The sequence below is a fragment of the Ursus maritimus genome, unplaced genomic scaffold (genome assembly GCF_017311325.1).
Source record: "Ursus maritimus isolate PB19 unplaced genomic scaffold, ASM1731132v1 scaffold_34, whole genome shotgun sequence".
NCBI lineage: Eukaryota > Metazoa > Chordata > Mammalia > Carnivora > Ursidae > Ursus > Ursus maritimus.
Window position 1 is genome coordinate 2,464,850 of NW_024426008.1, and position 21,580 is coordinate 2,486,429.

General features: G+C 48.0%; 1 protein-coding gene across 1 annotated transcript in view; it reads left to right on the top strand.

Moving 5' to 3' along the window:
* The first annotated feature begins 6 nt into the window (after positions 1-6).
* The window catches only part of FBP1 (fructose-bisphosphatase 1), a 25,498-nt gene continuing 3,924 nt past the window's right edge, over positions 7-21,580 (top strand). The window contains exons 1-4 of the mRNA XM_008711825.2: positions 7-202; positions 10,509-10,671; positions 12,940-13,032; positions 18,746-18,886. Coding sequence (XP_008710047.2) covers positions 33-202; positions 10,509-10,671; positions 12,940-13,032; positions 18,746-18,886 — 567 coding nt within the window. The 5' untranslated portion in view covers positions 7-32. The remainder of the gene's footprint in view (positions 203-10,508; positions 10,672-12,939; positions 13,033-18,745; positions 18,887-21,580) is intronic.

Here is a 21,580-nt window from a genome sequence, read left to right on the forward strand (position 1 = left end):
TGCCTCCCAGCGCGTCGCAGCCCGGCCTCAGCATGACGGACCAGGCGGCCTTCGACACAGATATCGTCACCCTGACCCGCTTCGTCATGGAGGAGGGCAGGAAGGCCCGTGGCACGGGCGAGATGACCCAGCTGCTCAACTCGCTCTGCACGGCGGTTAAAGCCATTTCCACGGCCGTTCGCAAGGCGGGCATTGCGCACCTGTGAGTCAGGCCTCCAGGCCATCGGGCCGCGTCCTGTCTGTCTGTCCTGTTGGGGATCTGCCTGGCAGTCTGATGGGTGGTCCCCTGGCCCTCCTACTGTCAGCCTACCTGCCTGGCAGATGGGAGTCTGTCTCTTTCCCTGGTAGCCCCCCTCTCAAAGCTTGTCCAACTGCAGCCAAGCCCTGGTTCCCCCTCCCTTGAGCTTGGGGGTGCCCCCACCAGGGTACCTGGCTCACGGTTCACACCTGCCTTCATCCTGTAGCTGTCTCTGCTGGGCTGAGCAGCCTGCCTGTGCACCTGCCGTTAGCCACCTCATGGTGAAACTGGCTGGCCAGGCTGAGCACCTAGCCAGCCCCCCATACCCAACTCAGCCTCACACAGGACACAGGATAGTGCTTCGTTTCTCTTTCTTTCCTTTGACCTCCTTCATTCCCTTTGGAATTGGGGTCTCCTTCATTCCCTTTGGAATTGGGGTCTCAAGTCAGGTTCCTAATTTAGTATCTCCTTGACCCGAAACAAGTCCTGTTAGGAGCAGAGGAAGCCCAAGGCAGGCCGGGAGGAAGCCTGCACGCCCAGAGCTCTCAGGAGCAGCAGTGCTTGTGTGCAAAGGGCTGCAGGAGGTCTGGGGTGGGGCCTGAGATTCTGCATTTCTAGGAAGTTCTATGGTAGGTGGTGCAGATGCTGGGGGTCTGTGGATCGCATTGTAGCAAAAGAATCATGGGACATGGGGATTCAGTGGGCACCTTCTTCTGAGGCTTTTTGTAAGTAACTCAAATGCCCTTTGGTTTATTCTGGTGTGCACATGTGTTTTGTATTTAGACAGGTCTTCGCTTTAACTAAAGCTTCCCTGGGTTTTCAGACTGCCCACACTGCTTCCTAACGTTTCCTGCACTTAGGAACACTATAAAAATGTGCAGAATTCTGAAAAAGTATAACCCGCACAACCTGGATTCCGGGGTGCTGTTTGGCTTCGGCCCCACGCCATGGGTTGGTGGAACTAACTTCTTACGAAAGGAGTGTTGATGACATTTATTTTCAGATGTCAAGCAGAGACAGGCCTTACTGGGATTGGGACAAGTACGTTAGGAAGGTGGTGGCTCCATTACTGTTTTATTTAGAGTCCCCGCCCCCCAATAATGCATTTCTGTGGAGCCTTTGCCCTCTGAAACACACTCAGTTAAAATCTTAGTTCAGATTTAATTTACAACAAGTATAGGTGTTCTCATCGCCTCCTTGCCTTTGAGAACCAGGGAGTGCTTAAAAAGAGTGCTTGGCATTCATTGTATTATTTAAAAAATGCATCAGAACCTTTCACCACTCCCCAAAAGACTCAAACACAAGATCTGCTCTGAGGTGTATCTTTACCACCTCTTAAGTAACCTCAGATACTGGGATCTTGCACAGAGGGACTTGGACAAAGGGTGCTAATTTTGGTTAAATAAAATACGTATATTTTTAGGCTAGATAGTTGGAAATACCAGGTTTTTAAAAAACACTGCTGCTGCTGTTATAAGCTACCTAGCAAGCTGCACTCCTTGGCAAAAGTTCAAACCACTCAAAGGAAGAAATGAAATCCACCTCCTATCTATTTCCTGGGGTACCATCTATTAATAATTTTCCCAGCTAGTCCTTTATACTCCCGTGAATTTATACATGGATATGTATTTACGTAGGCCTATATGTAAATAGCAAGCAATTGGCGTCAGACTTAATGTATTCTTCTGCACTTTGCTTTCATCATTCAGTAATATATAACGAACATCCTTCAGTGTCAGGACGTATAAACCCACCTCCTCTTTTGTAGCTGTGGTGTAGTGTTCAGCGAGCCGCGACCTGTTTAACTCTTGCTCTAGGTTTGGCCGTTTTGCAGATCTTTGTTTCAGATAGTGTCGTATCTATGGAACAGGGGTTGATGCCTGGTTGTGTGAGTAGTTGACAGGGCATGACCCAGAATCTGGACACTTCTGTACTCCCGTGCGAAAATAAGAATTTGGCTATCTCAGTATGACATGTAGCCAGCCGGGCAGGCAGCAGTAAGACAAGATCTCAAGCCAGGCCTCCAAATCACATTCATTATTGGCTTTGCTATCCTGGATGAAAAGGCCAGCGTGCCTGCAAGTGACTTGTTGAGGCTGAAGGCTTGCCCCGGAAGGGCATGAACCCAGACGAACAACCTCACAGGAACCAGCTTACGGAGCTCAGCCGTGATGTCTCATCAGGGACACATCAGGAGTTTAAGAGGAGAACCTGGACCATCCTCGCTCGCTCGCTCTCTCACTCTCACTGTCAACCAGCAGTTGCTGTTGTAGCCAGTTTCCTTGTGGTTAATATGACATTCATAGAATCATAGAATTTTAAGCTGAAAGACTTCAGAAGTCACTCAGTCACAGGCCTTCTTTGTAGCTGAGGGCCGGGGAGATGAGGTGAGTGGGCCTGTTGCCCAGGCTGGGACTGTCTATGCCCCGTGTGTCTTGACTTTATTTTTCAAAAGTCATCCCAACTGTAAATCTCACCTATTTTATTTTTGATGCGAATTAAGAATTGTACTTCAAGAAGCCACTGCATTCTAAGGAAACCTGTTCTTGAAGCCTTCCTTGTGCACTTCTGCCTCCCCTCTACCCACTCCCCAGAGGGAAGGGATGCAGTCCGTACAAGGCGCAACCAGCATTTTCTCTCCCAGGAGAGCAGTCAGCAGCCTGGAAGTGGGTCTGATGAATTCATGGTTCGAATTGAAGTGTTTGCTCCTGTCTTTGTTTTCACACCTTTGGGAGAAAGTGGTTCTCCAGTGGCTTAGGCTTTTGCTTTAGGCATGTGGAGTAGACTTTCCTTTGTACATGTTTCCAAATCACTGCTTGAAGAATTCACTGGTTCTGTTTAATTCAACAAATGTGGTGAACACCCACAATGTACAGAATTCTAGAAGAGATTGAGAAATGAGAAAAACAGCTTACGCTGTAGACAAGTATGGAATTAGTTTTAAAACACAATAGAGGGGGCGCCTGGGTGGCTCAGTCGTTAAGCGTCTGCCTTCAGCTCAGGGCGTGATCTTGGCGTGCTGGGATCGAGCCCCACATCAGGCTCCTCTGCTGGGAGCCTGCTTCTTCCTCTCCCACTCCCCCTGCTTGTGTTCCCTCTCTCGCTGGCTGTCTCTCTCTCTGTCAAATAAATAAAATCTTAAAAAAAAAAAAAACCCACACACAACAGAGATCCTGCAAGGTGCTTTCATAGAGGCACCAAAATACAATGTGGTTGGATGCAAAGGGTTGTGGGACATGGAGATGAGCACTGGCAGTGGGCAACGGTCCTAAGGCCTGATGGCTGAAGTGCGTTTTGAGCTGGGCAGTTGTGCAAGAAAAAGTAAAGGGTGGGAAAATATTTCTGGAAAATGTGCTCATTCAGTTTGACTCAAGCATGGGACACATGGTGGGAGGGTGTTTGTGGATGTGAAATTGTGAGTGCATTGGGGAAACTCCAGTGGCTGGGGTGAATATATTTTGGGGGGTATGCAAAAGGGAGTGAGTACAAGTTTTTGAGTAGGTCAGTGGTATGATTGGGGCTAATCTGGGGAGCATATGTCTGGAAGTACAGAATTGGGAGACAGAAAGCTGAAACATGGGGAGAGCCCACTGAGGGTGGGGAGTGAGGAAAGCACTGGAGGGGGGGGGCTGGGGGGAAGAGAGAGCCTGGGGGAAGTCTTGAGTGTGGACTGAGTGAGAAGGGCAGTAAGGTTCTCAAAGAGCAGATTCTAGCACTTGAGAGCAGGGCCATACCATTAAAACACGAAGCAAAACAAAAACGAAAATAGAATTCCAAAGCGGAAGCTGGTTTGAGAGGCTGGGAATGGATGACAAGACCATCCCAATATTTTGGAAACGTTGAACTTGAGGTGTTGGAGGGCTCTCCAGTTGGAGGTGTCCTCCAGCCAGCCGGCAGTCGCATGGGCCCTGCAGAATTAGGGCCAAGATCTGGACACTGGATTTTGGCACCGTCGCCCTGAGGCAGAGAGGAAGAGGAGAAGAAAATCAGGACCGGATTTCGTAGAACAGGAACATGGCAGGGCTTCAGAGCACATTTTGGGGAGCAGTGGAGCTGGGCTTAGAGTCCTGGCTCTGCCATTGAACTTCTGTGAGGATTTTGGCAATTGATGTAATAGCTCTGAACCCCGGATTCCCCACTTGTAAGGTGGAGAGCACTTTTTCAACATCAGAGAGTTCTGTGAGGAAGTCCGGAGTTCATTCAGCAGGTGCCGATATCGTCATTTTCCTAGGCTGAAGATGATGATTATATATATCTCTGTAAATTGATACATCTTTCTGTGTTGCTTTTTAATCCTTAGTAGTTGACCCCTCACATCCCTGTACATCTGCAGGCATGTAGTCCGGGATAGAACGTGATACATAAAAGCAGTGTTGCACCGTCAGATTGATGACAGGAAATCTGCTCCACTGCTCCACGTGGTGTCCAGAAAAGTTGCTTTTATATATGGGGTCGTAGTTGTTGAATGGAAGAAAATTATCACTTCCGTTTTAATTTTGGAATTACAGATCAGGTAACGTGTTTATTTTCAATTTACGGAGCTTATGACATTAAAACCCTTGGAACTTTATCTGATTTCTTTTATAGTTCTTGCATTATCTTCTCCATATTACCACAGAGTGACCTGTAACTTCCGTTCCACACCGGAAGCGCAGCCCGCCCCAGGGCATCTGTTGCCCACTTGGGCTGGAATGAACACAAGCAAAGGTGGGGATCTGTGACCTTTGAAACTTGCTCTGGTTGGCATCTCCAAGAAATTTCTGCTCTGACCCTTGGATATTTCTGTCTGGGCGAACAGTTGGTCATTTACCTCGGAATCAATCAATAACAGGTCATGTTACCTTCGACTTTCGTGATAAGGATTAAATAAGAAGCTGCCTTCCTTTCTCTTCGGTTGGGTGTCTGAAGATGAGCTCGTTCACTTGGTTCTTTTCGCGTGGTGTGTAGTGTGCTGTCTGCTTCACGCTGCCCTGCCGACACCGGGAGGAAATGCTAACCCTGAGAGCAGCCCTGCCTCCAACCCTTGTGTCTTGAGAAATCTTGCTAAAGGTGGCTTTCCCCTGATCATCTTAAATCACCAACTTTATGGCTCGTCCATTCTAGAAATCTTGTGCAAATTTGAAACACAATGCTAATATTTAAGCCAAATTTCTAAGGCTTTTAAAATAACTGGCCAAATTTAACCTATCCTTTTATATGAATTAAAGGATTATTCATATAGGAGTTCCCTATTGTATGAGTTAAAGCGACATAGCTTTCTCAAATTTTCGGTGAGGTTTACGGTAGGAAGGAGAGAAGACATACTGTAAGTAGCAGCTCCTCAAAATGGTTTTTGCTCCCAACCTCCAGGAAGAGAACTCTTGTGTCTCCAGGGGTTTAAAAAGGAACGATCAAAAGGGCTCAACCCCTCACAGGATGCTTTCCACCCTTGAACTGCTTGGACTGCCAAGCCAACTAATTTGAATAAAAATGAAGTGAAATGTCTGGCATTTCAAATGAAATAAACTATTCCCAGTAGGACTCTGGTCAAATGCAAACTTCAAGCACTTTCCTTTGTTGCCAGTTAACCTGTGACGAGGTTCTGCCCTGGGTGACTTCCAGAAGTTGCCTGCCGAACTGGTTTATAGAGGTCGCGGTTTCCCCCTCCCCTTTCATCAACCAAAGTTTACTTAGTGGATGCCTGTGGGGCTCTGTTGAGAACAACACGGCTGCCGTCTGGTCCCTGGGAGCCGGCTGCGTCAGTGGACTAACCCTCATCCTTAGAAAATCCGGAAGCAGAAAAATCCATTAGGGAGTTGAGACACCTAGATATATAATCAGTCAGAGGGAAAGGTGTCTGATGTGGTGTTCTTGCTAGGACCCACCTTGCTTCTCAGCATGGTTGTGTTATTGCCAAGGAAAATCAGGGATGGGAATGGAACGATAACACTTCTTGCTCACTTGCCTGTATATGCCAGGCTCTGTTCTAAGCCCTGCCTCCCCCATATACTATGAAGTAGAAACACTTAATTCCTATTTTACAAATGAACCAAAGGTGAGAGATGCTAAGTGGCTTTCCCAGGCTTGCTTAGCATGTGATAGAGCTAGGATTTGGACTACAGGCTGGAGTCCCAGCCCATGGAGTAAAGCCAGTGATGTTCCCTTTCCCTCTGGGATAACTTGAATTTAGGAAAAGCTTCCTGGCGGATCCAGTCACCAGCTCAGTCAAAACAAATGTCTCTGTCTCAGCATGATCAGTGCCCAACTGTTACTGGGTCCTACTCTGGGTGGGGTGGAGGGGGGAGCTTAGCCTAGAGGTTTACAGCTTGCTCGAGTCAACCCATTTCTTTCGCCCTTTGGCTTGTCTCTTTCTCCGCTGATTGTAAGGCATAGTTGGCTTCTGGAAGGCTTTTTGGACAGTTGTGTGATGGTTTCCCCACATCCCTGCAGCCTCAGTTGCTGCCTGATTCTGGCCCCAGGGAACAGCACATTGGGAACCAATCTGAGAAAGAGCCTGGTGGTGTGTGAAAGGGTGGTTGGCGCCGTGCCCTCCTGTTCACAATAGCTGGCTCAAAAGTTGCTTCTAAACCAGGCCAGGCTTCCCGCCTCTGCTGGGCAATCCTGGAGTCTGCCTAGAATTCCCGTTTAGGGAACTGGGTTGATCTGTTTTGCAAGCCCTAGTTCAGGTGGCCAGGCAGAGGCACGGGCCGCCCCACCAGAAGCCAAGGTCCGTATGTGCTGCCAATTCTGTATGTAGGTGACACTGCTTTCTCCTTGTGGTCATGGGAATACACACTGAAGCCTCTCTGTCACCTATCCTTGGGGCCTTTGAGTAATGATGACAGATGAGATTGCAGAAATTTGTTTCTTGTTTCGAGGGGGTTTCTGAAAACTTGGGGAGAAAATAAACTCCACACGCTCTTCAGCTAATTAGTTCCTGGAGGATATTTCTTTTTTTTTTTTTTTTTTTAAGATTTTATTTATTTATTTGACAGAGAGAGACAGCCAGCGAGAGAGGGAACACAAGCAGGGGGAGTGGGAGCAGAAGAAGCAGGCTTCCAGCAGAGGAGCCTGATGTGGGACTCGATCCCAGAACGCCAGGATCACGCCCTGAGCTGAAGGCAGACGCTTAACGACTGCGCCACCCAGGCGCCCCCCTGGAGGATATTTCTGAAGGCTTTTCTCCTCTGTCAGAGTTGGAGGAGTCTTGCCAGCATCTGGCTTTTCACTGAGCTGTGGAAACGTGTTCCCTCAGGGACACCTTGCAGCTCTTCTGAGGGGCCATCCCGTGGCATGTTGGAGAAGGCTGACTGAGCATTCGCCTGGCCTGGCTCGTCATCCCTGAGCCGAGTAATGCAGGGTAGTGGGACAAACAGGAGTCATGGCTAACTTCATGTGCTAAGACAAAATGCAAGGAATACCCAGTGATAGGATATAAACTTGGTTGTAATTGCTATGGACATGGCCGTCTGGAAACATTCTCTGAACCCTGATTATACCTTACTGTCACTTTGCCTTTAAGACTTTCTTACCACCGGGTCTCACCGGGGGAAACCCTCCCACAAGATGTCCTAGGAAAGTTGTAAAGTACCTGAACTTTAATTTTGAGTGGCCCAGAATATTCTGTCTCCATTTTTTGTTTTTGTTTTTGTTTTTATGCTTCACAAGCAACTGGGGGATGGTTGGGAAAGGGTCTTTCTGGTTAAAACAGAGGAGGGGCCTTGCAGGGAGCTGGAACAGGAGAAGTGGCCCACGATCTGCAGTAGTGTGGTAGGGAAGACGGTTATCTTGGTGCCCGGTGTAGCGAGTGTCTCCACAGTGTTCATCCCGCAGTGTGTGACATGGTGCGTTCGACTCCCGTTACAGACAGGTGGTGCCACCGTCTGTGACCCACAGCGGGAGCTCAGAACCCTGGAGCAGCCGTGAGGAACCCACCTGGTGGTCTCGACCCTTCCAAAGTGCTTGCGTGTTTGTCTCACTCACTATAATACAAGCTCTGTGAGGGCAAGGATCTCCTCTGTCCTGCTCGGCGCTGAAACCCCAGCACTGAGAACAGTTGTTGGGCTGATAAGTACTGGGAAATGAAGGAGCAGTCACACAGGCCTCTAGGAAGCCCTTGAGGAAAAGGGACCGTGGCCTGACTCCTCTTCACCCGTCTTGCTGGAGGTACCTGAGCAGGTGAGACAAGGGCCTTTCTGTGGCATTGTCTCCATAGGCCTACCCCTCTGGGGACTGTGCCAGTGGCTCCGCCGGCACTCCAGGGCATGGAATGCCTTTGAGAGGCGATTGCTCCTACATTCATTCCTTCAGACGTAGGTTTTTGCTTTCCTCAGTGAATGCTGTTCATTCATGCAGCAAGTATTTATCAAGGGCCTACTATGTGCTGGAAGCTGGGACACAGTGAAGGAAACATACCCTCTGTCTTCCTCATGGGAGTGAAGGATAAACCAGCCATGCTCACGTGATGGCGGATGAAGCCTGGAGGTCTCGAGACCCTCCCTCCCTCCCCTCCCACAGCAGGTTCAGATCCCTAACAAGGGCTCCCTTGAGAGAGCAAACAAATACGGTAATTCAGTTTTTCTCACCTATTAGATGCCAAGGGCTGTGCTAAGCCCGTTGCATGTCTCACCTCATGGAACCTTCTAGCACCATACAAAGTATTATTGCCTTCAGTGGGCACATGCACCAAAGGAGACACAGAGGACAGGTGACTCGCAGAGGTGAGGTCTGAGCCAGGTCCCTGTCAGGAAGCTCAGGTTCCTTTCCAGTAGCCTGTTCACCTGCCTGAACTAGTAATGGCTTTCAGTGAGGACATCTCAGGTGAGGAAGGAGCGACAGGTAGGGCCTGTGGGGCCAGCGAGGGAGATGTATTTGGATTGGTGGCCCTGCCAAGCCCTCTCGTTCCACCCAGAATTCGGCTGCCTTCTTTCTCCACCAGCATCGGCCTCACAGTTGAGGTGAGGAAGAGACGATGTGGGAAGAGGACCGGGCTATAGCTGCAAGTGTGGGACATCCCGTGGTCTTGGACTCACGAACGAGGAGCGGCCTGGTGGGAAGGGGAGCAGTGGGCCGAGGGCTGGCGGGACGAGATGCTGTCTCCGGGGGGGGGGCAAGGGAATGGCGTGGAGGCGACACTGGAGGTGGGCTGGCTGGGAAGCCAGGGTTACCTTCTGGAGCCAGTCAGGCCAGGCGTTTGGGGTGGGACAGTCCCTGGTGTGGCTCAGTTCTGTTCAGCCAGAGACAAGTGATTCTGTCTGTCGAGAGAAGACGCGTTTGCAGGGCGGTCGTGACCGCCAGTTCCAGGCCCGTGCTCCTGGCAGCCTCCGCCAAGGCCACTGGCAGCCCCCTCCTTGGTGGCTTCAGCTGTTGGGCGGTGGCTCCCACCTCCCGCCTCCCCTTCCCGCACCCCGCGTCTGCTCTCGGCCTGTGCTTCCTTTCTCTGCAACGGTTCCCCTCTCCGTGTCCTGTTCGGCCGGCTGGGACAACCGGCCGGCTGGGACAACCTGCCTCTTGCTCGTTCTCTCAAACGAGGCTGCAGTGTGCACAGGCCTCTCCGCTCTGCCAGTTCTGCCGCGGCTGCCTTACAGGTGCCTTGAGACCGAGGCACGGTAGAGACCGAGGACTCCTGCCCGGGGCAGGGGCGTGCCAGCCAGAATGGCCTGGCCCCGGGTGGGAGCCAGCTTCTCACACAGGCCCGTCGGTGTCGCGAATGAGCCCCCTCCTCTCTCAAATGAGGGGGTGGGGCCAGTCTGTATGGTCTCTTAGGAACTCTTCAGCTCTAAAATCCTAGCATCCCTTGGCTTAGCTCCCATCTCGGGCTCCCTCTTACCCAGAAGTTTTCCCTGCGTGCTGGGCCTCTCAGCTGATCGATCGTGTGCTAACTGTGCATTCAGAGGCGAAACTGGTTTTGGGGGGAAGTGAAAAAAAAATCAGTCTTTTTAATACATAAAGTACAGATACACACTGTATTTGTGGGGTTAGAATTAAAATGTCTTGGAGGAGTGTGATTGGGGAAAAAAAGTCATCTTGAAGAGACCATTAAAGAAAGGTCGAGAAACATGGATTTAACCACAAAGGTGTGCTGGGTACTTGACAGGTACTGGACAGGTGAATATTTGCTCCTCATTAGGAGTCAGTCTAGGGGATGACCATTCTTCTTGTTTTGTTTCTCCCAAACCATGTGTTGTCTTCCCCTAAATCCTGCTGGACACCTGCGTTCAGTGGGGTCATAGGTGTGTTGGTATATTCTGTTGGTCATGGCTTATATTGTTGTGACTTTTCTTCCTTCTAGCTATGGGATTGCTGGCTCCACCAACGTGACCGGTGACCAGGTGAAGAAGCTGGATGTCCTCTCCAATGACCTGGTTATTAACATGTTAAAGTCGTCCTTTGCCACCTGTGTTCTTGTGTCAGAAGAAGATAAGCACGCCATTATAGTAGAGCCCGAGAAAAGGGTAGGTCTGCATTTCTGCCGAAGGGGGGTTCAGTGTAACGGTCTTCCTAGCTTTATAAAGGACTCCACCTGCTCCTCCAAGCTGGAGTCCTGGGAATCATCCTATATCCTTCCCCAGCAGTTAGCATTTCATCGATTCCGCCTTAACTACCGTGGCTTAAGTCAATCTTCTGCTGTCCACGCCACCACCACAGTTCATGCCATCATTCCCCCCCACCCATGTAGTCATGCATCAGAGATTCAGATGGACTCCTACTCATCCCCACCCCTAAATTTTTGTTCTCATGTTCCAGGTTCTTCAAAGTCTGGCTTCTGTTAACTACCTCTTTTTTCTTGGTCTCCACCCACCAAATCACCAGCCTTCCCACTCACCTTCCCTGCCAGTCTAAATTGCTCTCAGTTCCTACGGTTGATGTATGCATTATGATCTGTTGGGTTCCCATTAATTTGGATCGCTTCTTGAAGGCAGAGATGGATTATATTCCTTCCTGTGTCCTAGCATCCTGCACAGTACCAGGCAGCTTGTAGGGGCTCAACAGTAAATTGTTGAAAGAGAGTGAAAGAGTAGCCAGCTTTTGAAGAACGACAATTAGATGATTAAAAAAAAAGTTTGAGATGTGATACGCAGGTACATGTAAGGGCTTACCAGCTTTCCCTGTTTGAGATGAACTGGGGACAGGAAGGAGTAGCATTAGAAAAAAAGCATTTGGAAGATGAATTTAAAGAGGTTGCCTGATCCAGTCTTGACTTCATAAGAGGGATGGGGGGCCACATCTGATTAGCTTGTTTTACATCATTCCTAAAATACCACTTCATGATTCAAAGTTCATGTTTTTCTCTGCTGGGCTTCTCAGGGTAGTTGGCAGTTTCAGGCATGTGGATTGAATTTTGTGTTCAATATCCTCTATCAGTTACCCCAAACTTCCCTGACTATAATGTGCCTTGGTAATAGGCATGTTTCTGTTTTCCAGATGACAGTTTCCTCTGCATGGGCCGGGGTGATTTGTTAAGAGCAATAGGTCAGGGAATCAGAGAAACCTCTTAATTTGATGCAGAACATTTAAAAACCACATCTTAAAGTGGCTAATCTGGAGATGGAAAATCCCCAGTGGTATACTGGTTAACTCTCTCTTAAAAGAAAAAAAAATCTCTGGGGCGCCTGGGTGGCTTAGTCAGCTAGGCATCGGACTCCTGATTCCTCAGGTCATGATCTCTGGGTTGTGAGATGGAGCCCTGCATCAGGGACTGTGCTGAGTGTGGAGCCTGCTTAAGATGCTTCCCCTCTCCCTTTGCCCTTCCCCTCCCCCCCAATCCCGCGCATGCGCTTTGTTTAAAAAAAAAAAGTATTGACTTGGAGCACATGCCAGTTTCAAATGTGTAAATACGCCCATAGTTTATTTCAAGATACAAACATGACATCACTGAAAGCAGAGGCTGGGAAGAGGTGTGCATGGTTAGCCTTTGGGCCCCTATAGAAACCAGCTCCAGCACACCACTGCAAATCCGGTTTGTAGAATGAGGTTTTGGTAGTCCCACCACGACAGAGGGATGCCGTTTAGGAATCGCAGTAGGGCTGTTGTTGGGAACTCTGTGCCCTGCAACCTCCTGTCATCTGTAAGACCTGCATGAGAAGTTGTTTTTTTTTTTTAATAGATCTTAATGCTACCTTTGCTTCAGCTAAGGAATTGTTACTTTTTTTCTTTGTGAATAAAGAGAAAGTAGTGACTAGCCTTGTTTCTTTTTTTCCTTTGGCTGTCAAGAAACTCAAACCAAAATTACGATTCATCTATATCAACAGTGTAGGCAATTAATGACTCATTTTTCTGTATTTTCTTCATCTTCATCTAGACCTGCTATTCTTTTTTTTTTTTTTTAAAGATTTTATTTATTTATTCGACAGAGATAGAGACAGCCAGCGAGACAGGGAACACAAGCAGGGGAGTGGGAGAGGAAGAAGCAGGCTCATAGCAGAGGAGCCTGATGTGGGGCTCGATCCCATAACGCCGGGATCACGCCCTGAGCCGAAGGCAGACGCTTAACCGCTGTGCCACCCAGGCGCCCCTAGACCTGCTATTCTAAGTTATGTTTTCTCTGCCTAATGACCCTTTGGGATATCATTCTTTATGCCACCTCCCACCTTCCATGACACAGTATAAATCCGACTCCCATTTCCTGAACTTTCTCCTAGATCCTTAGTGTATAGTCTTTGTTTTGTTAAAATTTTAAAAGTAAAGTTCTGTTTCCTTTTTTTTCCTTATTTTTGGCCCAGGGTAAATATGTGGTCTGTTTTGATCCCCTCGATGGATCTTCCAATATTGACTGCCTTGCGTCCATTGGAACAATTTTCGGCATCTACAAAAAGGTAAAACGTAATATTGAGATAAAAAGTCCAGGCTGACATCCATACTGTTTCGCTGTTGGTAGAGCAGCCAGAACGTATGTCTTGAAACTCGGAGGCTTGAAATAGGTTTATATCTCAGGTTCTGACTTTTCCAGCCTTAACCGCTTGCTGACGATCCATAAAGATCGTTTAAAGGGTTTGGTTAAGTTGTTAGCTTGGAGGTTTAAAAGGAAATAGAGTAAAACACGAGTGGGAAGAGACGGACATTTCACTTTTTTGACTTTATCTTTTTCTTATGATGGAAAATGAGAGTAAAAATAAGAGACAGTATAGATACAGTGATCATATTATGTGAACTGAGAATTATGAGTATAACAAATGATTATTTGTATCAAAATTGTCTCTTAAGTCCTCTGAAACGGGTCTGCAAACCGAAACTCCCTGGGGCCAAATCCAGCTCATTGTCTAATTTGTACGGCCTGGGAGCAGAAAATACCCCTTTTGCATTTTTAAGTGGCTAAAAAAAAAAAGCCTAAAGACTTAATGTTTTATGGCCCATGACATTCATATAATAAATGTAATTTTCACTGTCTGTAAATAAAGTTCTAACGGCATATGGTCAGCTCATTTGTTTACCTATTGCCCTTGGCTGATACTGAGCTGCACTGGCAGGTGCGGGAGTTGTGATAGAGACGGTGATGGTAAAGCCTTGGATGTTTACTGTCTGTCCTTTGCGGGGAGTTGGCTGTGCACTGGTGCAGTTTGGGGACCTGGACTCCTGCCCAAAGGCTAGCCATGCACACCTCTTCCCAGCCTCTGCTTTCAGTGATGTCATGTTGGTAGCTTGAAATAAACTATGGGGTGTATTTACACAGTTGAAACTGGCATGTGCTCCAAGTCAATACTTTTTTTTTTTTAAAGAATTTATTTATTTATTTGACAGAGATAGAGACAGCCAGCGAGAGAGGGAACACAAGCAGGGGGAGTGGGAGAGGAAGAAGCAGGCTCATAGCAGAGGAGCCTGATGTGGGGCTCGATCCCATAACGCCAGGATCACGCCCTGAGCCGAAGGCAGACGCTTAACCGCTGTGCCACCCAGGCGCCCCAATACTTTTTTTTTTAAACAAAACTTTCTCACCTGTGTGAGCTGCCTTTTTCTTTGTGCGTGTGCGTGCGTGTATGTTGTGGGCCAGCCCAAGTACACAGACAAGTGAAAAATAGAATGAATACCCATGAGCCCATTGTTAACATTATGAAATCTAAAATACGTCATCTTGGCTTTAGCCCTTGTGTATTTTAGAAATAAAACCTCACAGACGTGGTTGAGCCGGAGCCCGTTTCTTCATCACAGTGGATGACGCGGCTTAGTCGGCTGGCTTCTGAGTTTCCTCCCAGCTCTGCTGTTCAGGAGACAGAGGCCACAGCGTGAGACGCAAGACCGCAATTCGTACCTTATTTCTCAGAGTGACTTATTGCCTAGTATTGCACGTAATCCCCTTCCAAACACACAGACCACCACGGGATGCTTTTCTTTCATCATTGGAATGGATTTTGCTCTTCTGTCTTGGCCGAGAGGGAGATCCACACAGTTTGAGTAATAGAAGGTTCTAATGCCCATAACAAAAAGGCAAAGGGAACAACTCAGCTATGTTCCAGGCCAGACCATCAAACATACCCTTTCTGTGATAGACATAGAGGGAGGTAATTTTCCCTACAAAATACCAAATGCATAGTAGTGCAAGAGAGGTTCCTAGCGAGATGCTTCCTATGAGGGAAGCCTCCTGGCTAACGACTTAACCAAACCTCTGGCCGGCCCCAGTCTCCACTTCAGCCCCCTCCATAAAGATGCTTTTAAGGAAAGAAAAATCCCTAGAAAACCGAGAGCCAGAGCCAGCTATCAGCTAAAGCAATCAAACCAGCTTGCAATAGCGGCTTGAGTGAACGAATGCTAAAACTCAGCAAGTGTCCATGCTCTTCTTAAGAAACCTGAAGTGGTCCTCTGAAAAGCCTGAAAAAAATGAGTGTGACACCCACCTTTATGCCATTGCAGTTTTTAAACATCTTATTGATAATTTGAAACTATTTGAGGGCTTATGGGGCATAAACATCGAGGTGTCTGATGCTTCAAATGACACATTTCCTGCTTTCTGCAGCCATAGTTCTGGGCTAGGAGTCATCTCCATGGGGCACAGGATTTGTAACTGAACCTGGCAACGGTGATCAGGCCTTGCCCACGTGGTGCCTGGAAACAGGTTCCAAAGGTATCTCAAAGGGCACATGGTCCAGTGTCCCAGAAAGTTCCTACCGTGGAGGCACCCAGAAGGGGGAGAATTCTCCTGAGGTTGAATGACCATCATGGTTAGAATGTTTGTCCACATATTGAATCAACATATCTCCCTACTGCTCATTTGGCCTCTTAGAGCATCCGAAAAGGTGTTTGTTTGTTTTAACGTGTTTGGAAATGGCTTTCCTGCCCTGCCTTCTCTTCCTTTAAAAAAGTACTTTTTTAAGCTAAACGTCTTTCATATGAGAAGATTTTAGACCTCTCTCTAGTGTGGCCACCCTGTACTGGGCATATTTTAATTTGCAACATGCCTTAAAAAAATCCAGTCCCCACAACTAAACGTGTAGTTTCAAAAGTACTCTAGCGGTTTCAGGACCCAGTTCAAGTCCTTTAACTGAGCACCGGGAGACTTAGACTTATTAATCAGTAACCAGATTAATTAATAACCATACGGAATGTAGCTTCCTGACATTGACACTTAAAATTCTATGGGACCTCGGGCAACGTAACTCTGTGCCTCTTGCTTCCTTATCTGTACAGGGGAGATACTGAAAGTTAGAAATAATGCCCTGAAAATAGTACCGGGCACATAAAAAGTGCTTGATAAGTATTAGCTATTAATATTACTTGTTTTGTGTATTAATATTCAGTGGACAGTATCAGAACTTTAACTTAAGAAAGGAATGAAAAAGAGGGAGGGAGGGAGGAAGGGAAAGAAGGGCGAAAAAAATGATTGGTTTTCGTAAGTAGCCCAACGGATAGATTTGCTTCAGGTGCTGCTGCATACAGGGACTCAGACCATGCAACCAGGAGGCACTTCCCCTTTCTCTCTCCTACGTTCCTCCTCTCTGGTAGGAGATCTCTGGTAGGAGACCGGTGCCCAGCCCTCTCAATAAGTCGAGCGGAAGACGCAAGCCTCTTTTCCATTCCAAGAGGAATGTCATTTCAGGGGATCTGATTGGCGTGGCTGAGGTCACGTGGCCATCCCATAGCCAATCACTATGGCCTGAGGCATGCAATGATTTGGTTGGCCAGGCCGGGTCATGTGCCCACCCGAGAGCTGAGGCAAGGGAAGCAGCATCCTAAGGAGATTAACGTGCAGTTCCCAGCAGAAGGGTGGTGGATGCTGGCCACGCAAAACCAACCCATCTTCAAAACTCTCTTGAGGGCAGGGACCTCATCTTAATATTTTTTGTAGGCTAGTTGCCTAGCGCGGTGGTAGGTGAACGATATTGGCTGAGTTATGGCCCCCCCCTCCCCCTGAATGCTCTAGGAGCCCTTCCAAGGAGGGTTGGCCACCCCTCTTGAGGAAAGACCATTTGGTGACATGACAGCTTATCCCTACATCCACCAGATTTTCTCTACCACCTCAAGTCTCCAGAACCCATGGTGTCTCCCTCTATACCCCTTATGAGGTGGTGGGGAATAAGACAGACCAGTACCTCCAGCAGGTTGTGGCCTGGGATAGGCAGAGAAAGGTAGGGTCTAGAAGCTTCTGATTTTGCCAAGGGCTTTATGTGACTCAGTCGATCCGTGAGCACCTGCATGAGAATCTGATGGATCACTACAGCAGAGGTCTTCCCTGCTGGGGTTTGAAGGAAGGAATTCATGCATTAGAAAGATCTGGCTAGGAAAGGATTCCTCCTCATCCATGATACCATGGCATGATTCTCTCTTTGAGAGTGTGTGGCTCATGGACGATGTTACAGTTTCTTACGATACGGAAGTCAGAATTGAGTATTAGGTGACAACATTTCAGGAAGGCTGTTTACTCTTGCACCCTTGGCACAGGCAGGCGTGGATGGTTCTGGGTGAGGTGGATCTCTGAGGGATTTTTCTTAGTGGAGAAGTGATCATTCCAAGTCTTTAGTGGCTCCCAGTCAACCCATTTGTCTACATGGTGCTGGTCTGATCTCTCACGGCCCTGGCAGGGTTAAGTAGTTGTGATAGAGGATAGTTGGAGGCCTGTGTCCTCCCCTATGTACTGGCTTTGAAGGAAGCTGGTTCTTTAAGGCTGGGCATTGGTAAAATTTGGAGTTAGGAAAACAGCTCAAATTTTTGATGTATGTTTAGTCTGTTTAGATGCAGTGCACTCTTCTGTGAACACAAAGCAAAGTAAGTCAAATAACTTGACCTAACCCAACCAACCAGCCAGCCAGCCACCTATGCAAAAACCGTTTATTAAACACAAGGAGTGGGGATGAGGGGGAAAAGGAGAGAAATGCCCTTACGACTCTTCCGTTTACATAAATTTAGTGCAAGAGTCACGTATGGCGCACAATAAAATGCAGATTCTCGGGAACACCCTCCCCCTTAGGAAGTCTGGCCTAGTAAGCCTAGGCCACCCAGGTTATGCATTTTTATAAGCATCCCAGGTGATTCTGATGCCCGTGGTCTCTGGACCACACTTTCAAAAGTTCAGGAAAAAAAATCACCAGGAATGTTTTTGCTGGGATGACCTCCGTCACCAACGTTGTGATACCGATGCCCGTACTTACTTCTACCTACTGGAATCCCTGGTTGCGGAAGTTAAAATGATATTGGCGGAAGTTGCCCATTTTCATTTCTGTTTAAATTCAAATAGTATTAAAGCTGAGAGAGTTGTTCGGGGGTTGGTTTGAGGAGCGAAGAAGCCAAGTGTTAAGAAAGAATATCATTATCTTCATCAGTTAACGTTGAGGAGGAGCCATCCCCTTAACGTGTCGCCTTCCTTAGTATCAAACTATGGTCACATGACCCACTGGGCTGTTTTTAATGAAACAAAATAGGAAAGATGAGAGTGCATATTACGTTCTAAGCATTGCTTAGTTCAGTTTGTGTAGTTGTATGTACATGGGTGTGTGTGTTGGTACTGGTTTGTGGTGTACGTGTACTTTTTTATTGTGGGGGTGGTGAAAAAAATGGAAAGCAACTGCCCTACCCTGTCCTGACTCCGGAGAGATATCCAGGTTCCCACATTTCTGAGAATTGCTTGGACGCGTGAGTGCCCACTGAGGCACGTGCCACAACTGGCAAGAACTCATAAAATTGATTTCCTCGCCAGACTAGCGGTCCTGCAGCCCAGTCTTAATACGTTTAAATAAAGATGGAGTAGGCAGGTGGAAGACGTTGATGCCTATAATAAGATTAAATTAGTGGGAGCTGGCAAGAAGGCATGCTCTTTTTTGAAAGTGATAATGGGGAAATGAGGGAATATCAAATTAGTAAAATTGGAGGAGGACCCTGATTAGAAAGAAGGATCCAGATGCAGGAAATCTGTGGTACGGTGGGGCGGGGGGAGGCTGCCGTGGTAATATAATCAGGATATTATTGATGCGTGGAGGAAGGCCCCTTTGGGAAGATGCCCTGTTGCATTAGGAGAGCGCACCTTGATAATGCATCTTGCTAACGATTGAACTGGAAAAAAGAAACAAAACAAAAAGTATTGTTTCGTTTTCTTTCTTGTCCCAGAGTTCAACTGATGAGCCTTCTGAGAAGGATGCTTTGCAGCCAGGCAGGAACCTGATAGCTGCTGGCTATGCCCTGTATGGCAGTGCCACCATGTTGGTCCTGGCCATGGTGAATGGCGTCAACTGCTTCATGCTGGACCCGGTGAGAGACCCTGTGGGAGATGGGGTGCTTGGCTGGTGACCTTCTGCAAGGGTCTGTTATTTGTATGAGAGGGTGAGAGAGGAGGTATGTAGAGGTAGGAAGTGAGGCCCACAGAGAGCCAGAGATGATGGAGTGGGCAAGGGGGTGAGGGAGATGGAGGGACCATGCGTATGTCGTGAGAAGATTACTGAGGTGAGAAGTAATAATACGTAATAATAATATTCCAGAGCATAAGAGGGAGTCTTTGTTCCAAGATTAATTCTTCAGAACAAACATTATTCAACTGACTCAAATACCCACTGAGTCCAGGCAGGCCATATAAATGAGTGAGGTGTACTGGGGAAGGAAGGCCAAGGGCAATGGTGGGGTTGGGGGTAAGCTGGAGCGGTCTAGCAACTGTTAGTATTCGGAAATAGGGGCCCAGTCTTGCCAATGCTTCCAATGTCTCAAGAAACACTGAATTAAAAAAATGTAATATTTCTAGATTTGTAAAACATACGTGCTAGCCAACTGAAACACATTCAGGGACCAGATGGGCCTGTAGATGGTCTCTTTGCCACCCACTGTGTCCATGCCTCGCTTGTTCTGCAGAGGTGAAAGGGTGTCCCAACTGATGCCATGGATTGCATGGTTCCAGACTTAGCTACCAAATCCATTTCATGTTGTGCGTACACAGGTGAGCGCTCTCAACGCTCGCAGTTTCCATAAGGCTTCGATAAACTTAAGGAGAAAATAATGAAATGAAGGTAAGTCCTCATTCCACTTCAGAGAGAAAAGCTACTTGGTGGAGAGGAGCCCAAGGTGCCATGAAAAATACTGATTAACAGCTTGAGTTTATGGATAATTTCTTGCACATGTTTATTAATTGGAGTTACTTATTCAGGTAGATGACAGTTCCAGCGAAGCCGATGAATTGTGGCAAGAAATCTCTTTCACTGTTCGGCCCAGCCCGGCCCACCGTTGACTCTAGAATGCAGTAGGTGGGCACGTTGATTGTGCACTTGATCCAGGGCCCCGAAGGGAAAAGAATTGGGTTTGTAAATACCTTTTAGTTTTAGACATGTCCTCCTGTGACAGTAATGAGACTTGATTGATTCGGTGCGTTCTGGGGCCACGCTGAACCCAGGGTACGCACAGCCGGCTGGAATCGGGCGGGAGACGGGGAGCTCCCGGTGAGGCCCTGGGCTCTGTGTGCATGGCAGATCATAGCAGTGAGAACGTAGGCTGCTTTGGCCCCCTGCACTCTTGCACAACTGGACTTTGGCTCCTTGGAAGTACCAGCGCTTAATAAATAAACAAGGGTAGGAGAACAACACTGATTAAGTCTCCAAATGGGGCGACCTCAGGGGAAAATAGTGGCAGAGCCAGAGCAAAGTTCACCCTGAGCCCCGGGTACAGTTTCTGCAATCACTGAAGTCTGCCAGAGATGTACTGCTTCCCCAGACGTTCTTCTAGTGACTTCTCCGTTACCATTGAGTTGATGAATGTGTAGAAAAAATGAGATCTTTCTTGTTTCCAGGTCGTAGACCGGTGTCTCAGTTTCTGTGTATTTGGTAGGCTTTTGTCACCCCGGGATGTCGTGGCCCCTCGCTGCTGGGAAGACCAGCGGGTCTGCTGTGATAGTCCCCCTGCTGGGGCCACCTTCTCATTAAGCCCCTGCTCGGCGCTGCCGGTGGGGGTGAATCTCGGACCCCCTGAGCGCTTCCTTTTCATTTTGGCTGGCGGTTTCGGCTCAAAAGACAGAGGCAGCCGAGTGTGCGTTTCCAGCGGGCTTGCACTCTCAGAAGGCTCTCGGGCTCTCGTCTCGTGTGCAGGAGACTTTCCTCGGTCACGTCTAGGACGCTCTGGCCAGGTGCCAGGGCAGGGCGTCCGGGAAGCAGGGCTTGGTTTCCAAGACTTCTGTAATGATATCTAGTTAGTTTTCTGATTATAAAAGAACGTTTCTACGGAATTGTGGTCAGAATTTTTGGAAACACACACACACACACACACACACACACACACACACACACAAAGAGTAAAAGAAAGAAAAGAATCACTCACGTGAAAGCTTTCAGTGACCACTCTTAATTCCAGTCTCTCTTTCTCGTTCCCCTCCTCTGTCCTCCTGCCTGCTCTCCTATTCCTCCTTCTGTCCCTCCCTCTCTTCCTGCCTTTCTAGGTCACTGTCCTACCTGCAGGAACCACTCTGCGATGGGGGTGAGTGGCTGGGGCGAGGTGTATGGGCACCTCCTTTCTTCTTAACCTCCTGCCTCCAGGGAGCAGCCCCCTCCCGACCAGAGTCACCCTCTTCTCAGGACACGTGGGAGCCGCAATCAATCCTCAGTCCAGAACAACTGAAGTTAGGTGACACTTCTCTCCACTTTCCAATTTCCTCTAAAGCACCTCAGCCCTAAAGGCATCAACTCAGCCCCAGATCTTGGTGGCAGGACCGAGTTCTGAGAAACGTTTTGCAGATCAGCGAGCCAAAGCACCTGGGGTTACAGACGCTGTGAGTCCAGACTCAGGATTCTCTTCTCTTCTGTGGCAGCCCACAGAAGGGAAATGTCATCAAGGCAGAAATGGAAAGCCCAGAGCATCCCTGAGCACACCGGTGTAACTCGGTGCCCTCCTCTCCTCATACCCCACCTCCTGGCTGCACCAACACATTTTTCCTTCTTTTTTTTTTTTTTTTTTTTTTTTTTTTTTTTTTTA